Source organism: Apodemus sylvaticus, chromosome 9 (genome assembly GCF_947179515.1).
Source record: "Apodemus sylvaticus chromosome 9, mApoSyl1.1, whole genome shotgun sequence".
Taxonomy (NCBI): domain Eukaryota; kingdom Metazoa; phylum Chordata; class Mammalia; order Rodentia; family Muridae; genus Apodemus; species Apodemus sylvaticus.
The window spans coordinates 84,600,103-84,625,027 of NC_067480.1; the positions used below are offsets into that span (position 1 = coordinate 84,600,103).

General features: G+C 38.0%; 1 protein-coding gene across 2 annotated transcripts in view; it reads left to right on the forward strand.

Annotated features, from left to right (window-relative positions):
- Positions 1-24,925, forward strand: part of Cd2ap (CD2 associated protein) — an 85,951-nt gene that overhangs the window by 36,715 nt on the left and 24,311 nt on the right. Inside the window, exons 4-11 of one of the 2 annotated variants that reach the window (XM_052192344.1) lie at positions 2,960-3,060; positions 7,990-8,110; positions 12,570-12,757; positions 16,126-16,204; positions 16,552-16,646; positions 18,677-18,781; positions 20,834-20,870; positions 22,144-22,206. In XM_052192344.1, the coding sequence (XP_052048304.1) occupies positions 2,960-3,060; positions 7,990-8,110; positions 12,570-12,757; positions 16,126-16,204; positions 16,552-16,646; positions 18,677-18,781; positions 20,834-20,870; positions 22,144-22,206 (789 nt within the window). The remainder of the gene's footprint in view (positions 1-2,959; positions 3,061-7,989; positions 8,111-12,569; positions 12,758-16,125; positions 16,205-16,551; positions 16,647-18,676; positions 18,782-20,833; positions 20,871-22,143; positions 22,207-24,925) is intronic. The other variant, XM_052192345.1, reaches the window with a different exon arrangement.

The window sequence follows — 24,925 nt, forward strand, 5'->3', positions numbered from 1 at the left end:
AATATTAATATCCATTCCCACAGGAAATATATCTAAGTAGTAAAAAATAGCTATTTATGATATTTATTTTGCCTAATATTTAAAGATCATAGGACCACTAAGAAAGATATTTAAATAGTGCTTCGCCAGCAAAGTAAAAATAGCATAGCTACTCTTTGGTCTGCTCTGATATTCAGTGGTGAGTGGGAGAAAAACAGCTCTGCCTTTCTCTTCCAGTCCTATTTCCTTCCATTTTCCAGGGATTGAACTCTGGTTATCAGGCTTGGTGGTGAGGCAAGTATGTTTACCTGCCGAACCATCTTGCTGGCCTTCATCAAAAGGAAAGAGATTAAACCCTAAGGTTGAATCCACCTGCCTAGTACAGGAAAAAGCAGGGAATTAATGGCTAACCTCCACTGAAGATGGAGATATTGAGACAGAGTCGACTCCATTTATCTCTAGTCCTCTCTGGAATAAATCTTATGTTTCCACTCCTCTCTTCTGGCTTGTGACCAGTTGATCTATGCATTAATTATGCATTAATGATAGTGTGGTGTTGAGATTGTCCCCGCTGTAATTGCATTGATGCTGTCTTCATTTGATGCCTTTCTGGTATTTATTGTTTATTTAATCTGAGATAGGCTCTTAAATACTGTAAACTTTGAACTCTTGATTCACCACTCACCTGCCATTCCTGCCTTACCTGCCTGACTTTCAGGGTTGATAACTCTCCATTAGTCCAGTAAGATTAGCCTTAAATGTGATCTGCCATTTTTCTCTTGAGAGTTTCAAGTCTTTCTTGTGGTGTCCCTTTGACAGGTTGCATATGTGATGTGTTGTAGAGAGGATCTTTTCTTGCTGTTGGGGGTTAAAAAGCAATCCTTACCCTGATTGTATATGCCTCTCCCCAAATTAGGGAAATTTTCTTCTATTTCATTTGGTTTGCTTTGACCTTACTCTTTTAAAATGTTTGTTTGAATCTGTTGATGACATGCATGTTTGAATCTGTTGATGACATGCATGTTTGAATCTGTTGATGACATGCATGTTTGTTCTTTAATAATACCCTCCAAATCTTTCATGTTGTTTTTTTTTTTTTCACTTAGTTTTTATATTTTTATTCAAATGTGTTGCTTCAAAAATCAGATCTTCAAGTTTGGACATTTTACTCTTCCTTAATTAAGTCTGCTGTTGAGGTTTTCAGATAAATTGTGTTGATTTCCTAAACTCATCATTTCCTGAATTTCCTGTTAGTTCTTTAAAAAACAATCTGTCTCTTTGAAATGTCTCATTCATTTGTTGCCTTGTTTTTCTAAAGTTTGCTTACCTTTCCATCTGTATTTCTTTGGATTCCATTAAGCTTAAACAACAACAAAACATTATCTTAAGTTCCTTGACATTAATTTTTTTGTTTTTGTTTTTTTGTTTTTGTTTTTGTTTTCTTTTCAAGACAGGGTTTCTCTGACATTAATTTTTTTATCTGGACTTTCATCTTCAGTATATTTTGAGTCTGTTGCAGAGCTTTGTTCTTTTTTTTAGATTGCTAAGTTACTTTGTCTTTCATATATTTTGTTTTTACCTGAGATTTGCGTGTCTGGTGAAATGAGTAACTCCTACTTCACTGGAGATAAATCTTGGGGTAATAGTTTGTTATTCCCAATTGAGTTTATTTCTAGCTGGTACTATAATGTGTCACTCTCTACTCCTTAAGGTTTTCTTTTGGTGTGATTATGGAGGCTGAACATAGCCTATGCTTAGTATTGGAATTGGAGAGAGCTGCTTCTGTTGGTGACACAGATAGAGATACTGAGGAGTCCAGGCTTTGTGTGATGGAATTCTTTCTGTGTGGTGTAACTCCTTCCTACACTGGGAGAGGTAGTCCTTTTGGTAATGGTGGTTTTTCTTTTTCTTTTCTTTTTTCTGTTTTTTGGTTTTTCAAGACAGGGTTTCTCTGATTAGCCCTGGCTGTCCTGGAACTCATTCTGTAGACCAGGCTGGCATCAAACTCAGAAATCTGCCTGCCTCTGCCTCTGCTGGGATTACAGGCGTGTGCCGCCATGCCCAGTTTACAGTATGCCTTCCTTTTGATGGATTTGTATCAGTGTCTTTTCACTAAGTCAAGTCTGACCCCCTGAAACATGGCTGTCTACATTCAGAAAATCATGTTTTTAAGAAGCCTCCTGGTTACAGCATCCTAGGGAGCTAGTGGATATATTTCAGATTCTCTCTAGAATGTAAGCTTCCAGGGTTGTGAGGATCCTAGAAGGTAGGTAGGAGTGCTAGTGTCTGTGCGGATAGTTTTCTGATTCTTTTTCACCTTTATCCCAGCAGAGGGGCAAGTGTTCCAAGCTGCAGAGCTAGGGACATGGAAGTTGGGATGTTTTTCTCTCTTACTCTGCTGCTGTAGACTTTATAAGGCTTTTGTTTTCTGTGTTAGAATGCTGTCATCTCAACACACAACAGAACATCTGTTACCTGTTGCCAGCCTGCTTCCTTCCTTCCTTCTCTCCTGTTCTGTTCCCCTTCCCCCTTTGTCTTTTGTGCATGGAGTTCTGGGTGCTTCTCTTCAGCCATCTTGCCTTCCTTTTAACAATCGCTTAAGAGTAGTGTATCTTAAACATTCCTAGGCTTTGATCAATAAGTAATCTGAAAATCACCATGGGAGGAGCTTGCCTACTATAATTTTATTGTTAAAATGTCTCTGTAGTCTTAAAAGTTGGTTTTGGATATTTTGTTTTTGTGTAATTGGAGGGAACAGGTGTATCCATGTTTTCTATTACGAAAAGCATTATGCTTAATCTGGTGATGAACATGTGTCATGGGAGAAGTGTTTAAAAACCAGCCAGTGTTGCTTATGATTAGCTGTTTAAATCATTGCCTTTTTTCCTTCTTACACATCATATAATTGTAGTATGTGACTAAAGGTACTAATGTTTATTAGAGATATTTCTTAACCTATTTTTAAAATAATTTCTTGTAGAGACAAAAAAGCGTCAGTGTAAAGTTCTTTTTGACTACTCTCCACAAAATGAGGACGAGCTGGAACTGGCCGTGGGGGATGTCATTGATGTCATTGAAGAGGTAAGGACTGTACCTGGGCAGTAGCTAGCAGCTCGGGGGTGGCTTCTAGAGGAGGGCTTTGTCAGAATATGCAAATTAGTGAAAATTTATGCCAGAAAAGCAAATTTAAAGATAGTTTTATACCTGTCTTTGCTACGTAATATTTGTGTTTGTCTTAAGGAATGAAAATAAACAAATTTTTAAGATTAAAATGAATACAATCTGTTGGCAAGATAGCTCACCCAAGCTTGTTTACCTAAGGTCCATCCTTTGAACCCACATAAAGGCAGAGAGAGGAGTTACTCTACCATGATCCTCTCTGACCTCTGCCACACACTGCATGCTCACAGCTATACCACACTGTGTACACACACCACTGTAATAGTGCTAAAAAGTAAAATTCATGTTGTCTAAAATTCATGTTATACAAAATCATGTTATCTAAATATCCAAACATCGAGGAGCCTTATCTTTGATTCGCAGTTTGCTATTGGCACAAAGTAGTAACAGGGAAATTCCCTTTTGATCGGTGTAGGAGTGCAGTGCTGACATTGCCTTAAAGTCTGTCTTGTTTGAATTGTTGCATTTAAATTTCTATGTCTGCTTTTCTCATTGAAGGAGTGTTAGAAGTTTTGTTGGACACTTGTGGATGCTGTTTTCAAAAGTGTGTTTTGATAAAATATATTGTAGCAGAAATTGGTTTTGTATTATAATTTCTCATTTATCATTAATAACTTCTAGGATACCTATACAGAAGGCAGTTCTGATCTGTTATTTGATGGTGACCCCAGTTAGGGTTTATTGAGCCTGTGTTATGTCAGAAGTACTGTGCTGTATACTAGTGTATCACATTTATTTCCTTTCAACTTACGTCTAACAGAAGGGAATATTTATCTTCATTTCTCAGAGGTAGAGATTGAATCACATTGCTTATTGCTGTTATTCATGATACATAAGAAGCTACCCTAAAATTAGTGGCAAAAACAACTGTTAATTTGCTTCTGGGTTGGGTGGCTCAAGTATGCAGATAGGAGGGTGGCTTGTCTGGCTGTGATGGCTGGGGCCTCAGCTGGTGAGCTTTCTTAAGAAAGCTCCTTCATTCACTCCTAATGTCTGACAGCCTTAAAGACTAGAACTGCCGCTTGAACAGTTACAGAGTCCTTCCCATTTGGCTTAGATTTCTTCAAGTATTGGCAGCATATCAGATCTCAAATCTGAAATTGGCCAGATTCTGAAGCCTGCTGATGTACTAATCGAAAAGCTTCCGGTCTCCAGTAGAGTTAAGTAAATGTTCTCCAGCCTGGGGTCTGGACGACATTTTGAATAGAGGGTGCTTTGATTGCATGGCAGTTTCACAGCTCAGCAAACACGGGAAGTGCTTTAACAGTCTCCGGAGATGATACAACACTTAGAAAGCATGAAATCAGGACTGAAAGGTAGAGCACAGAAGCGGTCAGTTCTTGGTGGGAATCGTGCCAAGACCACGTTTGAGGTGTGAGATACCTTATTGAAGCCATCTTCATACATGCCTGATGTGCAGTGGCCTGAGTTTGAATATGTGAAGCTTATTGACTTGTGTGTCTCGAAAGCCCCTCTCCTCCCTTGACGAGGAGTTGAACTCAGGGTTCTGCGTATAGTGCACCCTTGGTGTTTTTGCACCAAGGTCTGATTATAGCTCAGGCTGGCCTCAAATTCACCTTTCTTTTCACCTCCCGAGCACCGGTGTAGCAGGCATGTGCCAACAGGCTAGACTGTGCATTCTGTTTTCAAATGACTTTGTATTTTCATCTCTTAGAGATAGGATCTCATAGTTCAGACTGGCCTTAAACAGCTAGTCCTCCTGCCTCAGCCTCCCTTCTGGGATTACAGGCATGGACACCATACCCAGTTCATTACTGCTATGCGGGAATGAGTGTTCTTTACCACCCTTCTTCCCAAGAGCTCCTTAACTAAATAACTCTTAACTAATTGCTGATATTTGGAGTTTAAATAATGCGTTGATGTTCTTTCTTTGTGTCTCTGGCATTTTGTCATATTTACTCGCACAGCACACTTTGTTTTTCTGTAACTTTCAATCCTTTATCTTAGTTTTTCTTCCTTTGAGTCAGGGTCTCGCTCTGTTAGCTCACTTCCTAGAACTCACAATTTAGCTTGGTCTGGCTTCATACTCAAAGCAGCTCCCCCACCCTAGGACTGTGAGTGCCATGGCCACACAATCATCATTCCCACTTTCTTTTTTTCTTTTTCTTTTTTTGGGGGGGGGGTGGATTTGTTTTTTTCAAGACAGGGTTTCTCTGTATAGCCCTGCCTGTCCTGGAACTCACTCTGTAGACCAGGCTGGCCTGGAACTCAGAAATCTGCCTGCCTCTGCCTCCCAAGTGCTGGGATTACAGGCGTGTGCCCCCACCGCCCGGCTCATGCCCAGTTTCTTATTGCCTGAAGTCTCCTAAAACCTCTGAGCTCTTGCTGCCTGCTGCTTTACTTCACCATCCCAAATATACTGTATTCTAGCTACTTGTATTTCAGTTATATTGTCTGTAGCTATTGTTTATTTTGATGTGACTTTTTTCCCTATATGCTCTTGTTTTGTTTTGTTTTATTTTGTTTGGATTTGGTTTTTTTCGAGACAGAGTTTCTCTGTATAGCCCTGGCTGTCCTGGAACTCACTCTGTAGACCAGGCTGGCCTCGAACTCAGAAATCCACCTGCCTCTGCCTCCCAAGTGCTGGGATTACAGGCGTGTGCCCCTACCGCCCGGCCTCCCATATGCTTTTTATCTAGAAGATTTTACTTAGCTCACTATTGAACTTTTGGTCATTTGCTTTTAGGGGAGAATGTTCTGATACTTTCAAGCTTCTGCCTATTGCACTTCTTCTCTACTTTGACTATAGCGCTTATTTTTGCATTGCATTTTTATTAGTGTACTTTTGTTTTTTTGAGACACATACTATGTAGTTTTGGCTGGCTTGGAACATAGAAAGACTGGCCTGCCTCTTTCTCTTGAGTGCTGGGATTTAAGACAAGTGTTGCCAAACCTAACAGTTACATTGCATTGTAGCTGTGTGCTTATTAGATTCCTTTATTAAAGAGTTGCTATTGCTGTAATCTAATAGTCTCACAACTTAGTTGTTTCAGCAAAGGCAAGGAAGTGATTTCTCATAGGGAAGACTTGAATCTTTACTAGCAGTAACATCGAGACTTGTACATAGTGAGTGACTGTTACATGAATTACTTACCAAAAGTTGGTTTTCAGGCTAGGCATGATGGTACATACCTTTACTCTGGGGCTGAGACACATGTCTCTGTGAGTTTGAGACCAGCACATACTACTTATTAAGTTCCAGGACAGCCAGAAAAGTTTATGTAGCAAAAAATTTATTTTCAGTTATAAGGTTAATAACATTGAAAATGATTTATTTAAATGAGGTATTTCTAGCTGTGATGTCACATGTAATGCTGATAGTAAATGGTGACAGTGAGCAGTGTACGCGACACAATTTGCTGTTACTGAAACCCCTTAACATCCAGAGTAGAAACTATATATTTGAAAGCAATTTACTGAATGTTTTTTAACTTACAGAAATTGAACAATCTTGTTATTAGTTGAGTATAAATGAAGAATTTATTTCATGAGACTATCTTTGTTTAGAAGGAGGTGCTTGCTAGATGAACTCTTGAGCTGGGCGGTGGTAGTGCTCGCCTTTAATCCCAGCACTTGGGAGGCAGAGGCAGGTGGATTTCTGAATTTGAGGCCAGCCTGGTCTACAGAGTGAGTTCCAGGACAGCCAGGGCTACACAGAGAAACCCTGTCTCAAAAAAAAAAAAAGAAAAAAAAAAAAAAGAACTCTTGAAAGTAAAGTTTTTCAGGGTTGTAGGGGTGACTTGCTATTGGCTGCTTTTCTGGAAGACCCTCAGTTCAGTTTATAGCATTCCCAATGCAGCTCATACAATAATTCCAGTCTGTGGGCATCTGACACCATCTTATGGTCGGTGTTGGGTGGGGAGGGGATTACGTACGCTTGGCACTTAGACAAACATTCAGGCATATGAAATGAATACAATAATGAAATAAACACAGACAAAGTAATTTTATCATTATTTAACTGAAAGGGGAAAATAAAATTTTATACCTTTTAGGAAATTATATCTTTATAAATACTTTCACATTTTTCCTTTTTAATTTAATTTTAATTATGCAATGTGTGTGAGTCTATGTGCAGGTATGTGTATGTGTGTGCTGGCACTTGAGGCGGTTGGAGGTATCTGGTTTCCAAGTGGGGTGATTGTGAGCTGTCTGATATGGGTGGTGGGAATTGAACTCTGATTTTCTATATTCTTAATTTCTGAGTGCGTGTGCGCGCGCGTGTGTGTGTGTGTGTGTGTGTGTGTGTGTGTGTTTTATGCTTATGGCACTTGTATAGAGGTCAGAGAACAACTTTTGGGAGTCAGTTTTTTTCTTCTGTGTGGCTTTCAGGGATCAAACTCAGGTAGTTAAGGTGGGCAAGCACTCTTGCCTGATGAACCATTTCACTGCTCAGGAATTCATATTCTTAAGAGTTATTCAACTTTGTTCAAACACAATTTTTAAACTAAAACATATGTTATATTTATAAAGCAAGGCCCAGTAATGTGTGAGTCTTAGTCCAGTCTCATTTAACTGTATTATCTGTCAGTTTAATAGAAAGTAGTTGGTTGCTTCATAGGATGAAATTGGTTGTAAGTTCTCATTGTAAACATTGCAAAATGCAAATATGATTATTTTCATGTATGACCTATCTAATACTATTTTAGAAATAGATTTTATCCACTTATATCATATTCCCTTGTTTTCTTTTTTTAAGTGCTTCTTTTACATCATACCTGCCATTTATTTTTATAGCTCCATTTTTTCCATAGAATAAAGGTTTTCACTTAAAAGAATTTTATTACTTTTAGCTGTGAACTTTTTCAGGTAGAAGAAGGCTGGTGGAATGGAACCTTGAACAATAAGACGGGACTGTTTCCCTCAAACTTTGTGAAAGAATTAGAGTTCACAGATGATGGCGAAACTCATGATGCTCAGGAGGAATCAGGTTGGTGGAGACACTGAAGTCATTTCACTCTTGACTTTATCTTTTAGATTGTTCCTGTGCGGGTTCAATCAGTTTCAGCTAATGTAGTTTTAAAAAACCAAGTATAATGGGAATAAAAGGGGAAAAATACCTGGTCAAATAGTTTCTTCTTTTTATTTTCCTGATTCTATTTTACCCTATTGCTTATCTGTACTACTCTTTGAACTGTTGAGTTTGTAAATGGCCTAGTTTAATAATCAAGAAAATTTACAGTAGCATCTTACTTTTCTTTTCTGCATTCTTATGCCAGATTCTGTTTTCTCTGTAGCCAAATCATCTTCTGGAGAATTTTGCTCGTTTGCTTGTTTTTTCTGAACCAGGGTCTTACTATATCCAGGTTGGCCTCAAATTCATGGTAATTCTCCTGCCTCATCCTTCCAGGCATATACTAGAAATGTTTCTTTTTAACTTGGCTAAACATAAAAATGAAAGAGTTCTCCTGTATTCTTTATACAGATGTATGCACTGTGAACAACCCATGTTGTGTTAACTATTGCTCGTGTTCTCTCTATATCTGTTTTTAAGATCTTATTAATTTTTGAGAGCATGATAGTCTCATAGTCACATTACTATCACCATCAAATCAGGACACTATATATTGATGTTGTTTTACAAATAGTTTATTTCTATACTTAAACTTTAATTGTTCTATTGGGCTTTTGTAATGACTTTTTTCCTTCTGGTCTCAGGACCACACTCATTATTTCGTGTCTTTAGACTTGTTCCTTTATTTTCTATCTTCTTGTCTGGGCATTGAGACTTTTGGAGATTGTAGACCAGTTGCTTTGATCTTTCTTGAGCAGATTGAGTGCATTGTTTGTTTAGTATTTGGGGGACTAGCTTCTTGGTTCAACACAGACATGAATATTAGAGGACTGCAGTTTCTTTATAAAATGGCATAGAATTTGCATATAATTTAGGCACATCTGATTGTGTACATTAAGTAATTTCCAGTTTTATTTATAATACTTGTCTTAAGGTTTCTATCACCAAGAACATGGCAGCTCTTATAAAGGAAACCTTTTAACTGGGGCTGGCTTATGGTTTTAGAGGTTTCATCCATTGTTGTCATGGCAGGAAGCATGGCAGTGTTCAGGCAGACATGGTGCTGGAGGGAGCTGAGAGGTCTCCATCGGGATCCACAGGCAGCCGGAAGACAGTGACACATTGGGTGTGGCTTAGGCTTCTCAGACTTTAAAGGCTATACCCGAGTATCACACCTCCCCCACCAAAGCCACACCCACTCTAAGAAGGCCACCTCTCCTAATAGTGCCACTCTCTATGGCCAAGTATTCAAACTGTAGTCTGTGGGTGCCATTCCTATTCAAACCACCATAGTACCTAAAACAATGTAGATAGTTGTCTGTCCATCATATACCTAGTCACATTTCTACTTGGTTCAATCTGGATGTAGGATACTTGGTTAGTGACCAAGCTGGCCCTTTGCTTGGAAGGCTCCTTGAAATATTCTGATGGATTCTTGTCTTACTGATTCTTTTATTAATTACTTCAGTATTGATGCCTTTCCTGACTGCTCTGTATAAAAAACCAGAAGTTTCCCACCCTTTAACTTCAGTTGTCTATTTGATTTCTTGAAGTAGACGTTACCCTTCCTTATTAGTGTGTGTGTGTGTGTGTGTGTGTGTGTGTGTGTGTGTGTAGGCAAACAACTTATTAGAATTTATAAATTTTTGTTAATTGCTAAATACCTATTTTGTGGAATAGTGTGACATGTTGATGGCCCAATGCGTGAAAGAATGTATATAATCTTTTGGTATATGGAGAACTTTTCAAGCAGTTTAGAAAGTGAACCTTAACTTTTGAGGGTATTGATATCACTCTTCAAGGGTGATGAAATTGGAACTCCTGATTATCCACTTTATAATAAAATTATAGTTGGGCTTCTGCCCCTTTCTTTTTCGCTACTTAATGTATGTGGAACTCAGAAGTCCGCCTGCCTCTTGCCTCCCAAGTTCTGGGATTAAAGGCATACGCCACCACCGCCCGGCTTCCCTGTTAGATTCTAATTTTCCTCACCCATGATTGAGATGTCTGAGAGTCCATTTACATGCCAGTAGAGGCACATTACATATGAGGTCTAATAGTCAACGATGAAAAGGAAATCCCGCATATTAATACTGTAGTTCACTTAACTTACCACCCATAGCTTGTTTTCTTTTAGCATATTGAGTGCTTGTTGTATACTGTGCTAGACTCTGGGGATTCAGTGATTAATAAGAAAGCAACTTTCCCTCCAACTCTGAAGCTTTTGTTGCATTCAGAATAAAAGGCTATTTATTAAATAGGTCAAAGGTAATGTAGCTTGATATGAAAAATATTTGTGATAAGAAACAACAGAATACTATAGATCTGTGTAAGTAGGGGAAGCTTTTTGAAGAAGTCGGTCATATGATTGAGACCTCAATAAATAGGCGGTGCCTCAACATACTTGAAGGTGAGTGAAGGAACAAAACATAGGCTTTTCAAGATCCCAAAAGACATTCAGATTAGAGTGACTGTGCATTAAATAGTTGAGTGTGGTAAATGTTTAGGGTAAAGAATCTTGGGCTAGGGCACTAAATCACAGAGAAGGCTTGGAGGGGGGTATAAAATGACCAACTTTTTTTTTTAACAGCTGCATTGTTTTGGTTATAGGGTAGAGAGAGTACAACTGAAGAAGAGTTGGGTGGCAGGACTAGTTGAGAGAATTTTAGGTAGAAAGGTTATTTGTCTAAACTAGAAGACTGCTGTGGTGATGGAGAGGCATGGGTAGGATGGGAGAGCTACACAGTAGATGCTATATTACATAGGGCCTAGTGATGGTGGGCTGTGCAGAGAGACTGAAGAAGAGGGCTCAGAGATTACCAGGCAATCAGTCTTTGGGTTGATGCAGATGCTGTTAATGGAGATAGGTTTAAGTTGGAGAGATGGTTAATTGACTTTGGAGATCTTGAGCTAGAAACCTGCTTGGGAATATGGAAATATACAAATTAAGATAATCAAGATTAACTCCCTTCCTCTCCTTCTTCCTCTCTTCCCTCCCTGCCTCCCTTCTTCCCCTCCTCCTTCTCTCCTGTTCCTCTCCTTCCCTCCCCCCCTCCCTTTCCATGCATATACACAAACACAAGAAAATGTGGGCCATCTTTAAAAGCTTCTAGACTGTTGTAAGATTAATGGTAAACTGGATTGTTTCTAATTGTTATGTTTTCATCAGGTGTCTGTGTTGTATTATTTTTTCTTAACACCCAGTATAATTCATGATATCCTTGTTAATTTTTCAACAAAGGATCATATTTGGGATTTAAACAAAAGTATTTTATGTCACCACATGAGGGTACAAAATGTGAAGTAGGGTTTTCTGTACAAATTTAATGAAAGAACTAAAGGGATAGATTTTAGGCCGGGCAGTAGTGGTGCACACCTTTAATCCTAGCACTTGGGAGGCAGAGGCGGGCAGATTTCTGAGTTTGAGGCCAGCCTGGTCTACAGAGTGAGTTTCAGGGCAGCCTGGGCTATGCAGAGAAACCCTGTCTCGAAAAAGCAAAAAAAAAAAAAAAAAAAAAAAAGGACAGATTTTAGGGTAAACAGTAATATATATGTTCAATGACTGTCAGAGTACATTTGAGCTATTGTAGAGGTGTATTTAATAACCTGTTAAAACAGAATGTTAATAAATACTGGGATAAACCAAGGTAAGAAAAAGAGAGAAAAGGAATAAAAAAATAAGTAAATATTACAAGTAGAAAGTTAATTTAAATATCAGTAATTATTAAATATAAATGGTTTGAAAATTGACGGGCCAGGATTGCCAAACTGGTAAGTATACTGTCAAAGCCTCAAAACAGGTTACAAGAGAGATAGAACCTGATATTCTGTGTAAGACATACTAAATCTAGGATGGTTTTGTTAATATCAGGGTCATTTAGGAAAAGAACTACGACTGTGAAGCTTCCTTTATAGTCCAGTGCTCTTTGACGAACTAATCTATTCCTGCAAATCCTAACAACATCGTTAATCCTTCTCCATGAATCCGTTATCTCCTAGGGGGTGCCACCTCTTAAATGTTCCAGCACCCTTCTGTACCATTTGTATTGGGGACCAGACTTAACCACATGACCTTTATCTAAGCTGTAGCGTCTTGCTAAGAATCTTTAGTGTTAATTTCCTGAATTTCTTAGTCATACAAATACATATACTTAGAATAGTTACTGTTTTATTCAACTTATCAACAAAAATGAATGTAATATACATCCTCTCAGATATTTGAGTACCATGTTTTTTATCTTATTGACATCATTCATTTATCTTAACATCATTCCTTTTTTATTTAATTACAAAGTATAACGTATAGATACTGTAGAGAGTAATGTGAAGATTTTTATTATTCTGGGTGTCATTCTTAAAAAAGAAATTCTTGTAGAAGTTCCTTTGACTGGCCCTACCTCACCGTTGCCGTCTCCGGGGAATGGGACTGAACCTGCTCCCGGATCAGTTGCACAGCCAAAGAAAATACGAGGAATTGGATTTGGAGACATCTTTAAAGAAGGTTCTGTGAAACTTAGGACAAGAACTTCCAGTAGTGAAACAGAGGAGAAAAAAACAGAAAAGGTAGCGTACTGGCTTGCTTCTTTCTTACTATGATATATACAGACCAAAAGTAACTTAGGGGAGGAAAGAGCAGGACTCCAACTGGATGGAGACAGGAACCACATAGTAAAGCAGTTTCCGAGCTTGCGTAGCTAGGCAGATCTTCCCACATCAGCCAGCAAGCAGTCAGAAACTGCTTTAGAGACATGATCCACAGGCCAGTCTGATGCAGGCAGATGCTTACGCTGAGCTTCCTTCTTAGTGACTCTAGGTCTCCCCTCACCACTAAGCATTTTCTAAGATTCAAAAGTTTGAAAGCCTGTTAAATTTCCTTTTAGGGGTCATGGGGCTTATGAAAGAGAAGCTTATGGGGAAACTTGGAATTTGTAATGGTTAATAATTGTGTTTCAGTGTAATAAAATTAGGGTGCTTATTAATTGGTAAATCTTAGATAGGCTTTTCTTCGTGGCAGCCATAAGGTTTTTATTTATCTCAGTATAAATATAAAAGGGAAATATTTTCTCTTTGTCTTTTAAAACTAAAATTTGTTATATTTTTTTAAAATTTCATAGATACCTAAAATTGTGCTGTTTTAGAGTAAATATAAAAAGAAATATATTAAATTACCTAAGCGCTACTCAACTTTTCTGTGGATTATGTTTGTTTATTTGTTTGTTTGTTTATCGTGGAATTCCTTCTGTAGACCAGGGTAGTCTCAGACTCACAGAGAAGCGCCTGCCCTGCCTCCGAAGAACTGGAATTTAAGGCATAAGCCACCGCCACCTGGCATTCTGGATTCTCAAGAGTAGCTAAGTTTACAAACATCACTTTTGAGTGTTTGGATAATTTATTAGCATTTTATCAGCATTTTAAAAATGGAGTGAATTTGTAAGATTTTGTTTCAGGGAGCAATGATTGCAGGCTTGAACAATTCTTTGGAAGTTTATGTTCCCAGTGTCTGGATTTTGGAGTTATAAACTAAGCAATTACTTCAGAGGAAATTAATGTTATCCTTCTAAGTCTCATTTTAAAAATAGTGTCCTGTGTGTGTGTGTGTGCATGACATGTGCATACATGAGCAGGGGGATATCAGAAGAGGGAGCTGGATCCTCTGAAACTGGAGTTATATGTACGTGAGCTGCTGTTAGGGTGTTGGGAACCAAACCTGAGTTTTTAACGGCAGTACGTGCACTTACCTGCTGTGCTATCTCTGCCATCCTCATCTGTACATCCCTAGCTCTTACAAGTTTAAAACCTTTCGTTATTTACTGAATTCAGCTGCATTTCATTTGGTTGGTGAAATATTAGTTTTTCTCTCAAGATACTGGTTTTCAAAAGGCTTCTCTTCTCTACTAGCTTGCTACATAGTTTTCTGTTTGTGAGAGTTGGATTCAGAAAGAGCACTTCTGCTTTCTGCCCTACCCTTTTCGATCTTTGAGACTAAGTGTCATTAAGATTTTAGGGCCTAGTCCAGTATGATGACATACATGTTTAAATCCCAGTGTTCAGGAGGAGAGTCAGGCAAATCTCTGTGAGTTTGAGGCTTGTCTGGTCTACATCACATTCCAGGCCACTTAGGGCTGCATAGTGAAGTGCTGTCTTTAAAAAAAGGGGGGATAGGGAAGGAAAGACAGAAAATAAATCTTGGGCTATAATGAGCTGAACTCTCAGTTTTGTGACATTGTGTCCTATAGCTTTTTGCTCTGTGAGGGACAATGGGTCCCTTTGAGCTCTAAAAGTGTATATAATTGTATTAAATAACTATATTAATATCCTGCCAGTCATAATTAATGATGTCCCCTACTCAGTTATTAGTGAGAGTAGTCTCAGAGTTACATTATTTAATAAATTAGAATGATACCATATTAAAAGATCTGGTTAGACCTGGGAAAAATTAAAGTGAGTAGTTTGGAAGACATAAAATGTAATGATAAATAAGTTATCAGTATATTAATATTTTTAACCATTGAAGACTATTGTCATATATAATACTGTCTATTGGAGTAGAATACTCAAGAAAGCTCTTGTTGAAGGTAGTGCGGGACCTTCCATACTGTGTTCTAATTGTTATGAGAAATGTCTAAGTAGACTACATAAGCGTACTTTGTCAGAGAACCTAGATATTTTGATTCAGAGAGTGCTAAATATTCCCTTTATTTCAGGGATGGGCTTCAGGGCTATAATTACTGCTTTGATGGGTTAGCTGCTTCCTAATGTAAAAAGGAAGATTGATAATCCCTACTTGATGCAGAAAATTGCAAGGATTAAGTATCAATGTACATTTGTTTTAGAAATTTTATTATTAAATCATAATGTAAATACTAGAGTAGAGTTATTACTTTTAGATTGTTTTAAAACTTAGTGGCTCTTGGGACTGGAGAGATGGCTGGGTGGTCATGAGCACTGGCTGCTTTTCCAGAGGACCTGGGTTAGAGTCTCAGCATCGACATGGTTACGCCCAACTGTCTATAACTCCAGTCCTAGGGCCTCCATGGGCACTGCATACACTTGGTGCACATGTAAACATACATGCAGGCAAAACAACTATCAGGTAATAAAAGCATTAGCTATTATTTGAGGAATTTTTTAGATTATTAATTTTTTATTTTTTTAATATAGCATAGAGTTTATTCAGGGCATAGGATGGGAGTTAATGGGGTAGTGGAGGCAGAGAAAAGGAGAGGGTAGAGAAGTAGAGGCCGGCCATGACCTCGTGGAGGGGGGGAAGGGAGGAGAGCCCAAGAGGGCAAGAGAGAGGCTGAGAGGAGGTGAGAGTAAGAGGCGAGAGCAGATTATTAATTTTTTATTGTTGGGTTTAGCTATATTACCTATGTGAATATAAGGACTATAAGGACGGAATGGACATGCATAAAAGAAAGCTGTTGACCAGTCTTACTCCTGGGCTGGACACACAGAGGTTACGAATTTGTACTGTGCTATGGAGGGCCAGCTTGCAGTTCCCAGTGTCCATGTCGGGTGACTCCCTCCTACCTGGCCTTGGAGCTCCAGGCGCCAGCGCTGTCTTTTGGCCTTTATGGCTGCTGGACTCATGTGCATGCTTCTGCAGGCAGGCACATACACATACATTTAAAGTTAAAGGAAAATCTTAAAAAATATTTTTTAGAATTATTTATTTTTGTTTTCTGTGTGTGGGTGTTTGACCTACATGCATATCTGTGTACTACATGTGTGCCTAGTGCAGTTAAGAGACCAGAAAGCGGGTTGGATCCCTGAAATTATAGTTACAGGTGGTTGTGAGCCACCATGTGGCTGGGAATTGAAACCGGGTCCTCTGGAAGAGCAACAGGTAGTCTTAACCACTGAGCCATCTCCATCACATTATTTTTATTTTAACTTAAGCTAGTTAATAGTGCCTTTTTCTCTTCTAGCCTTTAATCCTACAGTCACTGGGCTCTAGAACCCAGAATGTGGAAGTAACAAAACCAGACATTGATGGCAAGATTAAAGGTAAGTTGTAAAATAAACCACTATAGTATAAATATGCTTATATATTACTAACTCACCAGATGGTCGTGTTAAACTGTACTAATTCCCAGAATAATGCATGAGGTTGAGAATTCTGTTGTACTGTGTTCATTTTAGAATCTCTCTGAAGTTTAAACTATTCATGATACATATCAGACACTGAGTAATATTTGAGTGATAGTGAAATTTTTTTCTTAATGTTGAATATACAGTTTAAAATTATTTAACCTTTAATTGCTTATTGAATATATTACTTTGCACAGATGCTTAATAAGTATCTGCTGCATCAATCAACTTTTGAGTCACAGTATTTATATTCTTTGTTTCAGCTAAGGAATATTGTAGAACATTATTTCCCTACTCAGGAAACAATGAAGATGAACTTACGTTTAGAGAAGGGGAGATAATCCATTTGATAAGTAAGGTAAGATATTTTTAGTGAGCCATTATTCACAGAAGTACCTTCTTGCATTGTGGTTGCTTAGATCCATTGTAACTCTAGTTCCAGGGGATCACACACCCTCTTTCGATTTTGCAGGCATCAGTCATGTGCATGGTGCACACATCCACACATGTAGACAAAATAACCAAATGTTTAAAAAAAGAGATCTGAAAAAGAAAAAGAAATGAGCAGTGATCACATCACATATTCCTTTTTTACACATATTTTATACACATAAATATGCCTATTATATTTATACACATTTTTTTTTTGGATTTGGCCTTTTCTAGACAGGGTTTCTCTGTATAGCCCTGACTGTCCTGGAACTCACTCTGTAGACCAGACTGACCTCGAACTTGGAAATCCGCCTGCCTCTGCCTCCCAAATTCTGGGATTACAGGTGTGTGCCACCACTGCCAGGCACATATTCCTTTAATAAATCCAAGATTTGTACAATCTAAATGTTTATTAGTAACAGGTGTGTAACTTATCTTCCCGTGTGAAATGGAGAATCTGTGTGGGAGGGGTACACATACCATGCATGTGAAAGTCCAAGGACAACTTGGAGGGATTGGTTCTCTCCAGGTTCTACACTCTGCGTCACCGGGTTTGAGCTCAGGTTATCAGGCTTGATGGCAAGCCTCTGTGTCTGCTGAACCGTCTCCCTAGTCTTGCTACATCTATTTTAAAGAAATCAATGATTGTTTAAATTAGGATAAATTCTAAGGCCATGTAATGGAAAAAAATGCTCTTGTATTTAGGTCTGGGCAGAATGTTATAATAATAATTATTTACAAGAGAATAAATATTTACTTCTATAATTCTGTAATGTGTTTTGTTTTGAAGTTCATCTTACTGTTTAAACTGTTAACATTTGGCTTAGTGTATGTGATGTTTTGGAGATATATTTTGTTATGTACCTTTAAAATATACACATTATGGATTCAAAAAGGATAGCAAAAAGATTACTTTAATGAAACTAATATATCCATGTTTCACATAAGCTTCCCACATGGTAGATAAAGCAGTCCACTCATTTAATGTCACTCCTTATAATTTTTAATATTCATATCTTAGACGGATAAAACTTAATATTTTATGCAGAGTGCTATTTTCTGAAGCTGCTAGATAAGTAATTTTCAGTATATACATATAAAATGTTAGGATAGCTTAAAAAATTTAATTTAGGAATTCCTTATTTTTTTCTGATTCTCCTTACCTATTATATTTCTTCCTACCTCTCTTATCCCAATGAGAACATTATAAATTAACGAATTGATTTATTTTAAAACCTTACATCCAGATGTTTGTTTTTTGTGGTTACTGAAGGGGGCCTTGCTCTGGCTAGCATGACCTCTCTCAGCTGGCCTCGAACTCAGTTATCTGTGAGTGTCAGCCTCCTGCCCCTCCACACCTACATAGTAAACCCAGTTTTGTAACTTCTGCTGAAAGTAATGTGCAGAGAATATCTTTTTTGATTTTTCGAGACAGGGTTTCTCTGTGTAGCCCTGGCTGTCCAGGAACTCACTCTGTAGACCAGGCTGGCCTCGAACTCAGAAATCCACCTGTCTCTGCCTCCCAAGTGCTGGGATTAAAGGCGTGCACCACCGTCGCCCAGCCGAGAATATTTTTTTTAAGGAAAACTTTATACTAGTGTTTAGGTTGCCCACCCCAGCCAGCCCTTGCCCTCTAAAGCAAATGGAATTCTTCACTCTCCTAGCTCACTGTGAACTTTCCTCTCATTTAATGATGACTACTAGCTCATGCCTGCAGAGGTAGGAACGTGAGGCAGCCTGGGCTACCTGGTAAGGACCTTTTTGCACTCTGGGACACACACACACACACACACACACACACACACACACCCTCTCTCTCTCTCTCTCTCTCTCTCTCTCTCTCTCTCTCTCTCACTCCCCCTCCCTCTTTCTCTCTTTCTCTTCCTCCCTCCCTCCCTCCCTCCCCTCTCCCTCCATGTAGCTTCCATTAGTGTAACTGTTTGGTTTGCATTTTAGGAAACTGGAGAAGCAGGCTGGTGGAAGGGTGAACTGAATGGTAAAGAAGGAGTGTTTCCAGATAACTTTGCTGTTCAGATAAGTGAACTAGATAAAGACTTTCCAGTAAGATTCTGTTTGTATTTTAATGATGATAATATGTTGTATACCAACATTTTTTCAAAAAGAAATGGTTTTACTTTGCTACTAATTTTTATAGTTTCCTAAGATTATACATTTAAGTAAAAATTGATTTGCCATGAAACAGTATTATATTTTAGTCCTGTATCTTATTCTTGACATTGACTGTATGTACTGAAAACTAGCTTTGCCTTGTTTAGCTTTTCTGACTCACCAAAAAGCTGGCTTTGTATAAATTGAATATATCCTTAATTTTCTGAATGAAATTATTTAATGTTAATGAACAGTGTCGATTCACTTTAAGGTATTTTAAAGCTGAGCATTAGCCTCCGTATATATGTATTATTTCTGTATTAACAAAACACTGAATCATTCATTTGTACTAGATCGTCTGCCTTTTGATGTCTTGACACTTTTCCACATGCCTGAGCGTACAGATCAGAAGGCAGAGCAGTTAGATGTACACAGCACTGTCATCTTCAGTTCCAGCCTGTGCAGGGCACGCTCATCCTTGGAGTCTTTAATTAAGTACATCGTTGGCAATTATGTTCTAGAAGCTTAGGCTGTCTGAGGTCTTTCCTTTGCTACATTGCATTCAATCTCCTTTTAGTCCTTCTGCAAGGAATGCTGTTTGTTTCTGCTTTTATTCTGTTACTTTTTACTTATTCTTAACTTGGAGCAACATAATTAAAAGTGTTAGAAACTTTTAATGACTTTAAATGAAGTCTTAAAAGTGAATTAGTGGGGGGCTGAGAGATGGCTCAGCGGTTAAGAGCACTGACTGCTCCTCCGAAGGTCCTGAGTTCAAATCCCAGCAACCACATGATGGCTTACAACCATCTGTAATGAGATCTGACGCCCTCTTCTGGGGTGTCTGAAGGCAGCTACAGTGTACTTATATAATAAATAAATCTTTTAAAAAAAAAGTGAATTAGTACTTAGAAATTGAAGGGAAAGGAGACTTTTACTGCCTTTAACTGTGACAATGAGAATTCTTCAGACTTAAGTTTTGTTTTTTTAAACTTCCCTTTCACAGTTTTGGACGTGTAGGGATCCCATTCCCTCGCTTCATTATCCCTTTAATCACACCCCCTTCTTACTAGACCCTTCCTTTCCAATAGACCCTTTGAGCTTCATGTTCTCAGTAGTTTGTAATCATCTGTGTTTATTACCATTGACTGGGGCTGGGGTTTATTTACTTGAGCCTTGAGGAAAGGCAAATTACCAGTGGCTCCAGCAGAGAAAATGACAGCTCATCCCCAGGATCCATCCACTGCCTCTACCTTCCTGGGGGGGTGATGGGGTGGGGATTGGGGGCCTTCTGACTCCTCCTCAATGCATGATTCCGTGCTGATGGGCTCATTCTTATGCAAATAGCCACTGCTGCTTTGAGTTCTTGGATTCACATCATATCCAGAAACAGCCCTCCACAGCACTTCTTCCTACCTCCTGTCTCTCAAATTCTTTCTGCACCTGCTTCTACAGTGTTCCCAAGCCTTGGTAGGGCTGAGACACATAGACAACTGAGTGCTGAGAGGTAGTTTATTCTCGGCCTATGTTGTTTATATCTGAACTAACCTATATCTGTAGGTTGCTGAAAACAGAAACTGCTTTGATTAAGCCAGAGAGCAACACTATGAGTATAAATGCTATATTGTGGCTATACAGAAGACATCAGTAGTAGTTTCTCCACTGGAGCCTATCCCCCTCTCTGTGTTTTTGACCAGGTTTGTATTCCTTAGCTATGAAGAAAGGCAAAATGATGTTTAGAAGTCTAAAACTAATTAAATTAGGATGAAAACATTTTTCTCATCAAGACTTTTTGCTCTTACGTAATTAATTTTTCAAAAGTATTTGAGTAACTTTTGATCAAGGAATCTGTTTGGATGTAATAATATTTTTCTCAGTGACCCTTTCTAGAGTTATGTTTTTAATATTTTATTATTTTTGGCAAGAATAAGATGAGAAACAATATAATTCAGATTAATTTATCTTAACTTTAAATAATTAATTTTAATCTTTTTTTCCTCTCCTCAGAAACCAAAGAAACCACCTCCTCCTGCAAAAGGTCCAGGTTTGTAAAAATGCATTCTTTAGTTTATTATTTTTCATATTTCTAATTTAAAAAACCAATAAGGTAGACTTGAATTTTTTTGAGCAAATTCAGTTAAAATGAATATTAAGGTATTTTAAATCTATACAAAATTAAATGTTCACTTGCATCAAATGCTCATCATTTTTAGAAGTGCAAATGATATAATAAAATAAGGATCTTAGATGGGGATGGTGTTGCATATCTGTAATTCCAGCACTTCTAGGATTCAAGTAGCCTAAACTATATAGTTAGACCCTCTCTCCAAAAATAAAATTAAAATGGGGATCTTAGAAGTAACTTGGGTATTTTAGTAATAGAAATACTGAGTTAATAAAGCTAATCACGTTTAAACCTGTTTTAGAATGACTTGGCTGAAATACTTAATTTTAAAAATTCTTTTATGTGTATTGTTGTTTTGTCTGTCGGTCCGTCCATCTGCCTGTGTACCATGCGTATGCACTGCCCATGGAGGCTAGAAGAAGACAGGCACCAGGTCTTCCTTGGGACTAGAGTTATAGTTGGTTGTAAGAGCTGCCACATTGGTGTGAGAATTTAACCCTGGATCTCCTAGAGGAGCAAAACTCTTTGCTTATTTATTTATTTGTTCTGTTTCTTTGAGACAGGTCTCACTTTGTAGATCTGGTTAGTCTTGAACTTATTATATAGACCAGGCTGACCTATGTTAGATTTATCTGCTTCTGTCTCTCTAGTGCTGGGTTTAAAGGTGTGTGCTACACAGTATCTGGCCCCATACTCTACTTTTTTATTCCTGTATTTATTTTGAACAAATGCTTCGTTATGCAAGTATACTAGATACCTAAATACAGTTTGGAGGTTTTATGTGTTTTTTTCTTTTTGTTTTGGGTTTTTGTTTTCTTTTGGTTTTTCAAGACAGGGTTTTTACTATGCAGTGGAAGGTGAACCTTGAGCTAACTAGATAGTTCATATTAGCCTCAAACTTAGGATCTTCTGCCTCTGCCTCCTGAGTGCCAGAATCTCAGGTGTGTTACAATTATGCCATCCCTGTTATATGGCTTTGCAACTGAAATAACACAAAGTCTTTTATGTATAGATGCTTTCATAAGATAAATGTGCCAAATGAAGGGAACGTTAGTGGTATTAATCCAAATATACATGAATAAATTATTTTGAATTCTAGTGTTTCATTGAGTGCCAGAAATTACCATTTTTTTGTTCTTTCTGTGTATATTATTTTTAAAAGTTAGTATTCACTTTCTTCCCTACCTCCTAGCTCCAAAGCCTGACCTGTTAGCTGCAGAAAAGAAAGCTTTTCCTCTAAAGGCTGAAGAAAAAGGTAAGGCTGACTCCCCCCTTACCTTTTGGTCATCTTTTAAAGAAACATGACCACCTCAGTAGATCACTTACACTTTCTTCATGTACTTGTTGATTTTTACTTTGCACCATTAAGAGTTTTCCAATAATGAGTATTGTGTCAAATGGATATGCAGTTAAACCTTTGATCTTACTGAATAGGGTTAGGATTAGGGTTACGGTTAAATGAATCCTTCAGTAAGATGGAACATTTATTGTTTCATATTATATATAGAAAACTAGGTACTAGTTAATTGATCTGTTATTTTTATAGTGATTTGAAGAAAATAAAATTTAAAAATCCTTTAGAATTTAACTATGGTGCTTACTAGGTATTTTTTAATCCCATTATGTATGAACTTGGAAAGCTTTCTAAGACACCACACATTTTGTCAACATTTTATTGATTGATTGGTTTTTTGGATTTGGTTTTTTCGAGACAGGGTTTCTCTGCATAGCCCTGGCTGTCCTGGAACTCACTCTGTAGACCAGGCTGGCCTCGAACTCAGAAATCCGCCTGCCTCTGCCTCCCAAGTGCTGCGTTTAAAGGCCTGCGCCACCACCGTCTGCCCTTAATTTCTAAGTAATAGAAAGTTGAACCAAGGGCTAGCAAGATTGATGCAGCAGGTAAAAGTTCATGGCTGCATAAGCCTGATGATCTGAGTTTGGTTCCTGGAGCCTACATCAGGGTATGATCTCCATACATGTACTGAGGCATGTGTAACCTCCTGTCATATACACATGGACTCAGAGATAATGAGAAGAAAGGACAATAAACCAAAATATAAGTTCTCATATATGCCTTCTTCCCCCTGTAGGCAAGGCAGTCTCCTTTACTATAAACATTCTTCATCTGAGTAGTGTATTCATTATGACTGGTGTTGTATTTATAACTGACATGCTGTTATCTTCAAGAGTTCACACTGTTGTGTTTTGCTATATGCTGTACACTCTGCTGAGTGGACAAATATGTAGTGCCTTGTATCCACCATTGTGCCATCAGAGCAGTTTGACTGTCCTGGATGTCCTCTGCTCTCTCTGGTTTCCCTCTTCCTAACCTTTGGCAGTCACTTTTTCTCACCCGTTTCTATACTTTTACATTTCCAGTTATTCAGAGTATGTAGCCATTTTTATCACCTTCTTTCATTTACTAACTATTTAAAAATATACCTGTATTCTTTTGACCTGGCACCTTACTAATGCTTTTCTACTGTTTCATGTCTGTGCGTGCCATGCTCAGTAAGGAATATTTTAGTTGGTTCTAAGTTTTTGCAGTTGTAAGTAAAGTTGCTGTTAAAATGTATGCAGATTTTCGTGGGAATGTACATTTTAGTTCATTTAAATAAATACCAAGGATAAATACTAAGGATGAAATAAATACCAGTGATCACTGGATCATTGGTAAGAGTGTGTTTCCTCTCCTAAGCAACTGCCAAACTATTCCCAAAGTAGCTCTACTATGTTGTATTTCTACTAGTAGTGAAAGATTGTTTTGTATCCTTGGCACATGTAATGTTCTCTTTGCTTTGGATTACTATTCTGGTAGCTGTGTGATGGTATCTCATGATTTTCACTTTCCTAATGACATCTGATATTGAATGTCTTTTCATGTGCTTGTCAACTATATGTTTGGTGAATTGTATGTTAGATCATTGTATTTTGTTTTCTAAATCATTATTTTTAACTGTGTCTAAGAGTTCTTTGTTTATTTTGAATAGCTGCTCTTTATCACATGCACTTTTTACAAACCTTTTTCCATTGTGTGGGTGCTTATTTTTCTTGTAGAACAGAATTTTATTCATTTTATTTTTTCTGAAGTTTTAGAATTTTTTTTTAAGAAGTGGGTTAATATGTGTGTATAAATGATTTGTGTGTCAGTGCTAGGGGTGTGTATGTGATTGGAGGACAACTTGTGGAAGTTGATTCTCTCCTCTCACCATGGGTTCAGGTTATCGTCACACTCAAGGCCTTGTCTGTCTCTGTCTTTCCTCTTTTATATGTAGGGATATTATATTGTAGGATTGTGTGTTTTTGTCTTTATATTTAAAACTATGATTTATTTAGAGTTTTGTTTAGCTTCTTTAGCCTGTTCAAAAGACACTTTACAGGCAGCAGAAGGAAGTCAGATGGCCTTGATACTGTTGCAGAGATGAAGGCAGACAAAGGCGTGTAGGATGCTCAGTTGTACAGAGTACCAGAGTGGGGGGTTCTGCGCAGAAAGATCACTTGGGAACTTGCTTTTGGATTACTGTGAGCCTTTGCTTGAATGCTGTAAATCTTAGCAGCTGCCAGGAATAGAGAGGTAGGGAGTAGGTCCTGCCATTTAAGTTAGATGTGAAGATCAGAGGAACAGTGAGAAAGCCCAGGGAGCAGAATATCAGGGAAGCATGAATTCCAGGCTCCTATGTCCCAGGGCAAAGGATCGCATCAGGAGCACATGATTAGAAATAGAATAGGACAGTTTATTAAGATAGGAGAAAGATCCCAAGAGTGAGGGTGGGCTAGAGGGAGGGTAAGTTGAGCAATGACCCCTTTCTGCTATTTTCTATAAAATATTTTTCAGTCTTCTTGATTATGGCCAGAAATAGGAAGTTTTATATTTTTCTCCTAGTGGAATAGGTATTTGATATATTATTATATTTTTGAGACCATGTAAAAATAGACTTTTAGCCAGGCATGATGGCTCACACCTTCAGTCCCAG